Here is a 7,286-nt window from a genome sequence, read left to right on the forward strand (position 1 = left end):
TATACTCTTTAATAAAAAAAAATATGTTTTAACACTTGTCACTCTAACATTAATTCTTTTAAAGTTTTAATTATTTGAATACTAAATCAATTAGTAATATGATAATACATTAATAATATTTATTTCTTGATATTTAAATATTAATCTTTTTAATTACTTAATAGGATTTAGGACCCGCGTTTCGCGACGGGACCGTTAAATCGAACAAAAACACATAAGTAAAAAAAGTTAAACCATAAACTCGTTGCAAGTCGACGCGAAGTCAGTCTGTATCAAGTTATGACATTGAAACTAAACAAAAGAAATAAATCCGTCAATGCCAAAATACAACAAATTATATCATATGTAGAACAAAAAAAAAACAAGCACGTTACAGCTGCGAACCAACACAAATTTGGTTAGTATCAGGCTATCAGCGGTACCAACACAAATTCATAAACATAAATTAGTAAGCCAAAAAAATATTTTAAAGGCGAGATATCATACGTTGAAAGCGCATATAAAACCATGCGACGATGAGATATTTTTAAATCATGAAAAAATTTCCGGTCAATGTAAAGACGTACTATAAAAATAATGAAAGCAAAGTTTAAGAAAATCATTTAACCAACAAATAAAACATGTAAAACCGTCACTCGCCCAAGTTTGGTGTTTAAAAATATAGTTTGTTAAATATTTTAATTAGTTTAAACAAAAAGTAAAATAAAGAAAATAAAAACCATGATTTTTATTTATGAAATTATGGATAATGCTTTATGGTTAAAATTAATTATATATTAAAATAGTAAATAGTAAAATGAATTTTATGAGGAGATTTGAATCTTCTTTTTAATATATATATTAATTACAAAGTAATTAATTCTTTATCTCCTAAACAAACTAATTTTTTATTTTTAAAACTGTTATAAACTGTACTATAAAATAGTTTTATTAACCGTGCATATGATAAGTTTATTGTTAATTGATATGCAATGATATGTAAGTAGAAAAGTATACTTTAATGGCTTGTTTTAATTTATATAAAAAATCGGAACTTAAATATCACGTAATAGCGTCAACGGTCAATTATTCTAAGTGGTTAAATTATTCTAAGCGGTTAAAGTAGTGCATTAAATTAAAAAGATCTTGAATTCGAGTACTGCATACACAATAACGGGTCATAAAATTTATTCACATACATCCAAATTAGTCGTGGAAACTGGAGCCAAACAATTGAATCAGCCGTACAGGCTTAGGTAGCCCCTTGATATAATATTATTTACATCGATACCATACCATCTATTATTATTATTATTATTATTATTATATATTTATATATGTGCATCTTCATTCATCATATTAGTTAGCTAGAAATGCAGCAGTAGCAGCACTAGTTCTTATTACATCTCAATCCCTTCGCCGATCGGTCGTCTCGTCGGCATAATGATGAACCGGCTTGTAAATTATTATGGCCTTGTGATTCTATTATTCCTCTTTGATGCTGCATCTAGGGTTTATGCACAGGTACACTCACTCACTTTCTGTTTATTGATTAGTAATTGAACATGATCATCCCAATTGATTTAATTCTCCCTTTTCATTTCAGGATGATACCGGAGATTCAACCGTATCAATCATAGATCTAGGCCGCCGTGGTAAGGTTGGCTAACAAAACCCTAATTTGCTTATTCTACGCTAATTGCTCATTAGCGTATTGTTTAATTACAACTCATTATTATTATTATTATATCGTAACTCTTGCTGCATGTGTAAGTAATTTGAGATTTTAGGGATATTATATTACACTCAACTTAAGCTCATTCAACATCTGCTCATAAATGGTTAAATTAGGCATTTAGAGATCAAATTAAGTTATAATAAGAGGTCTTGTTTCGTGTTGGCATCTGCTTATAAGCAAGCATGTTATTTGGTCTGATTTTTGAGATTCAAAGTGCACACATACATTGTAGCTCCACGGTCAACCTTTTGGTCAAACTGACAGGTTGACCACTTGTATTTTCACAAAAAAAAAACAAGTATTATTCTTTTATGTTTGATGGTATGGTATGTACTATGTTGTACGCAATCTGTACGGACCATAGTCAGTGTGTGGATATTACTGTTCATCAACGTAAATTGCGTGTTTGGTATTGAATATGGGATGTTTAGAATTTGCATGGGAATGGGAGTGTTGGTATTGGTCAACTCATCAAGAAACCGGTAATCATAGTCAAATAAATATAAACAGACAAGCAAACCCAAACATTCTTTTTAATATGTCTTATTTTACAAGGGATGAGTAGGAAACACAAGTTTTCTATTATTGGGATCGATACCAAATTAATGAACTCTTTTAAGAAATTTAAGTCATATGTAATTGTTGGATTTGGTATAGCTTGGATTAGAAATATGTTAGGATCAGGGCCGGCTCCGAGAAAGCAAAAAAAAATTTGGGCCGAAGGCGAAAAATTTTTTGGACCTTTAAGTAAAAAAAGTATTTTGTTGGGTTTAATTTATAGGGGCTTACTTGGTTATAATCTGGGTTGTGTAAAAAAACTTTTGTATGAAAAAACGATTAAACATATCTCAAGTGAGGGTAAAACCCACAACCTCTTGATTGCGGGTAATACCCATTTGCCACTAGACCAAGCAAGTGGTTATGTAATTGTGTTTAAACATTAAATAGTTTTTTTCAAAAAAAAAAAAATTTCGGGCCTAGCGGGGTGTCGGGCCTGTGGCCGTCAACCACCCAGCCACACCCATGGGCCGGCCTTGGTTAGGATATGTTGAACATTGACATAATTTTTTGATTTGTTTTGCTTATTGCATCTTAATGATTGTATATTTTGGACAGGTTGTTGTGGAGAAACTAAAGAACAATGTTATAGGTGACAAGATTGATCCAAAAGCTGTACTGAATTTGGATTCTGGTCTTGGAGTTTTTGATGCATTTTTTGCTAGTTTTTCAATGATCCTTGTTAGTGAGGTACGTGTTCTTTTCTCATGTTTTTATAAATAAATGCAAAAGATTATTGTTTGTACAAGGCAAAGATGCATTTTAATGTGGTTGATCATAATACAGGCTTAAAAATAAGAGGATATTTTTTGTTTAAAAACTGAATGCAAGCACGCCTGTATACTAGATTTAGGTGGCAATTTCAACACATTTACTTATGAATGGGTCAATTCGGGTTATGTCCTATCTCTAATTGGTCAAACCTAATACACTAGCTTAATAAAAATTAGGTTACGTTGAACATGCCTAACATTGGTTCTCTAATATCTTATAATACTTAAAATATTCTGTCACTATAGTGAAAATATAACAGAAGAAACTTAGGATTGGATTACAGATTTAAAAAGAGACTGAGAGGATCGAGTGATTAGGTATCAGATACTTTCTATCTAAGCAGTTAATATATCAGTTATCGCAGTGGGATATCGGTAATTTTAATATAATGTAAAATTCATATATATAACATTTTAACACTTATAATTCAGTATAGCATCCTACCATTAACAAATTAACCTTTTGCAAATTGCAAAACACTGACAATCATGGCAAGTAAGGATTATTAAGACTTAAAACAATAACATTGAACACTAAAAGTTGATAATTAAGACTTAAAGCACTTATATCGGGAATATCGGTGATATATCGGTCAGATATCAGTCAATATCACTGATATTATCTGTACTGATATTCTGACCGATATTTTGACTGACATTTCGCCAAGGAACCGATAACCGATATATCACTGATATATCGGTGATATATCGGCGATATCAACTGCACAGCTTTCTATAGCTCCACGTGTAGACACATCCAACTCTTTCCCCCATCTCTGTCACTTCTATACAAATTCATAAACCATACAACAAATAGCAGCATACGCTTGTACCACATGCGCAGATAGTTGTAGCCAGATGTCAGTGATTGTGTCACAAGTGATTGGGCTCATTTTCAACCAATGGATCATCCATCTGATATGTTTTCATCTGTGATTTAGAGGGTGTGTGAGTTAGTAGGTCAAAAGAAAGAGATTAACATAGGCTAAATGGAAAATCTAATCCGTCTTGAAAATCGAATTTTCTTAAAAAACCGAGTGACCCATGCACACTTCTAATTTCTGTAATTATATTTGACACTAAGTATTTATAAAAAACTAAAATATATGGACAAAAGGAGAATTGGGGCAACCACACACCCATTACAACCAATACCAGAAATTTACTTGTTTTGACCATAAACTTAATTTGACCCATTACTCACCCCGCATGTTTCGCCTCCTTGGCACTTTTATCATCGAGCCAAAGGCCTCTTGCTAGCTAAAACTTAATTTGTAGCTTAGATGCATGATTCCTTGTTGAATATTTATAGGTCTAATTCTATGATGTTTTTTCCTTCTCAAAATCCATAACTCAGTTCTTCATTTATTGTTTTTATGTAGATTGGAGACGAGACTTTTATTATAGCAGCTCTTATGGCAATGCGACATCCAAAGTCAATTGTTTTGTCTGGTGCCCTCAGTGCGCTGTTTGTGATGACGGTAAATTTATCCATTTGTGTTTGGTTGTGTTTAGGCTTGTAAACGAACCAAATGAACACGGACAGAGCATGTTCGTGTTTGTTCGTTTTAACTTTTATCGAGCAAATGATCGAACACAAACAACTAAACGAGCGGGATTTTCTTGTTCATGTTCGTTGGTTAACAATATCAACGAACGGTTCATGAACGTAAACGAATGAACTAAACTGAACATTGATGAACGAACATAACTGAGCTAAAACTAGTCAAAAGTAATGTGAAAAACACTGTATTGGAAAATGTTTAAAAGTAGACTAAGCTGTAAACAACCAAAGATTTGTAATGAATATATTAACGAGCGTAAACTAACGAAAATAAATGAATGTAAACAAGCGTATAATTGAATTTAAGTGAATGAACGCAAAAACGTAAACCAATGTTGAAGGACATAAATGAATGAACGAGACTTGTATTTATGTTCTCTCTTTTAACTACATGAACAAAATATTTTGATCATATTAGTACTTAAATAAACCAACTTCCTGCCGAACTGTTTATGAATTTTTCACTTAACGTTCGGTTCATTTACCAGCTTAGTAGTGTTTTTGTATTTTGAGGTTTATTTTGGTATGCAGATACTTTCTACAGGACTTGGTAGGATTGTTCCAAATTTGATATCGAGGAAGCACACAAACAGTGCTGCTACAGGCATGCAACTCACCTTTTGTGCTGAATTGTTAATTATTAGATATAAATGCATGTTAAGAGAACAAATGTTTGCTATCATAGTATCATATTCGGTTTTAATTTAAAAACATGAAGATTGACCTACCGTTAAACTGTTTTTTTATAATGCAGTTCTGTATGCATTTTTTGGGTTGCGTTTGCTCTATATTGCTTGGAGATCAGATTCAAAAGCATCTCAGAAGAAGGAGATGGAAGAAGTAAGTTTTTTTGTTTGTTTTATTTTTGAAAAAATATGTATTTTTGTTGACTAAGTTGACCAAACTACTGCAGGTTGAAGAAAAACTTGAGTCCGGACAAGGAAAGACGGCTGTCCGCAGATTCTTTTCTAGATTCTGCACGCCTATTTTTTTGGAGGTACTTTAATCTATCGGTTGATGAGTGTTGTTGCTTATATTATTGTTGATCATTTTGTTTAAGATGCACAGAAGTTAAAACCTTGCTAAAATATCATGTTTACCCAACCAAAAAAGTTGATACCAAAATACCCATTAAAACATTTGAAATTGCATTTGCAATTATTTCATTAAATCGTAATATGACCATTATACTCTTCTTTCTCCTTACATGTCAGGCTGTTGCAACTTAGTTATTTACACAAGGAATTGTTATTTATGTCATAAATATGAAAATGAGTACATTTGATATTATGGTTTTTTGTGGAAATACGATATTATTATTTATTTATGGTTTGAGGGAGTATATGAAATTATCCCTATTTTAAAAGTAGTTGTTTTGGTGTTTTCAAAGTTAACAAAAAAAAAAGAACAGGTTTAAGAATAGAACCTTCAGTATAAAATTTATTTGATAAGAATCATAAAGGGGTATTAAAAGAATATAATCATGTTCATATGTCAATCCTAGGTTCATTTTGAAGGTACCAAATAAATGATAAGTTTATAATATTATATTTTAGATTCAATTACATTATCGTTCCCTGTGGTATCGTCCCAGCTTTTACTTTTGATCCAAAACCTAAACTCAACCGTTCAAATGTTAAATTTTAAAAATGACCAATTTGCTCTTTTGATCCTATAACTAAACCTAACAGACTATGGGGTTTTACTTGTTTTGCAGTCATTTATTTTGACATTTTTAGCAGAATGGGGGGATAGAAGCCAGATAGCAACAATTGCTGTAAGATATTCTTGTAAATTTAGTATCCTTTCTTCTTTAATATTTGTATTTGGAATTGACAAAAGCACCCTTGGATTTGCAGTTAGCAACACATAAAAATGCAGTAGGGGTTGCTGTTGGGGCTGTAATAGGTCACACTATCTGTACATCTGTAGCAGTAATTGGGGGAAGCATTTTGGCCTCTAAGATATCACAACGCACAGTTGCAACAGTTGGAGGGTTACTATTTCTTGGCTTTTCTGTATCATCTTATTTCTACCCTCCCCTGCAATAACCAATTTTATTATTTGTAGAACGTTATGTTAAGAGAAAATCATGAAAATACCCTATATCACCGAGTGGGCTTACCATTTCTTACTAGACCGTGACAACTTTGTCGCGATTGTTAAATATAACAATCTGATGGTAGGTTTTAACACAGTTCAGCCTCGGGTGGCATGTTCTGAACTAATGCCTGATACAGTTTTCAGTTCAATCAATTTGGTTTAAAACACAAGTAATTTGTGATATAATTAAGGGTGCTGATATAAATATCACCTCTGTAGTCTGTAGTGTAGACCATTCTGGCTGTCACATCATATCATACAAGATGTGTGATATGACGAAAAAATGGTTATACGGGCTATAATGACTTTGTTACGAGTCATATCTGTCAAACAGCCCGCCCGTATGGACTATACAGTTCGTATGTTTAGACTGATTCTTAATTAATATACTTATGATTCTTATTATTATATAAATTAGTAATGTGGTGTGAAGCAATTGACCAATTGTACACATGCATATGCAAGCTAATCTGTCTTAAGGAAACAATCTCTATTTCTGGTCTTAAAATGAGTTTTACTTTGAAAATTTAGGCACACAACACATTAATGTCGTGGGGTTAAAAGATATATG

At 32.2% G+C, this 7,286-nt stretch overlaps 1 protein-coding gene across 1 annotated transcript; it reads left to right on the forward strand.

The window, feature by feature from the left end:
• The first annotated feature begins 1,422 nt into the window (after positions 1-1,422).
• Positions 1,423-6,675, forward strand: LOC143629843 (GDT1-like protein 3). Its single transcript, XM_077099003.1, has 9 exons — positions 1,423-1,503; positions 1,586-1,639; positions 2,834-2,965; positions 4,431-4,529; positions 5,144-5,216; positions 5,367-5,452; positions 5,526-5,609; positions 6,330-6,389; positions 6,472-6,675. Exons 1-9 carry the CDS (start codon positions 1,423-1,425, stop codon positions 6,661-6,663), a joined length of 861 nt encoding a protein of 286 aa, XP_076955118.1. The 3' UTR covers positions 6,664-6,675.
• Positions 6,676-7,286: the final 611 nt, after the last annotated feature.

Source organism: Bidens hawaiensis, unplaced genomic scaffold (assembly GCF_021521415.1).
Source record: "Bidens hawaiensis isolate Kalapana, Puna unplaced genomic scaffold, B.hawaiensis_p1.1 tig00005481_1, whole genome shotgun sequence".
NCBI lineage: Eukaryota > Viridiplantae > Streptophyta > Magnoliopsida > Asterales > Asteraceae > Bidens > Bidens hawaiensis.

Bases quoted from the DNA above. Each gene is read 5' to 3' on its own strand.
- LOC143629843 (XM_077099003.1), top strand. From the start codon at position 1,423: ATGATGAACCGGCTTGTAAATTATTATGGCCTTGTGATTCTATTATTC. The intron at 1,504-1,585 runs GTACACTCACTC...TTTTCATTTCAG, and splicing joins CATCTAGGGTTTATGCACAG to GATGATACCGGAGATTCAAC. The intron at 2,966-4,430 runs GTACGTGTTCTT...GTTTTTATGTAG, and splicing joins CAATGATCCTTGTTAGTGAG to ATTGGAGACGAGACTTTTAT.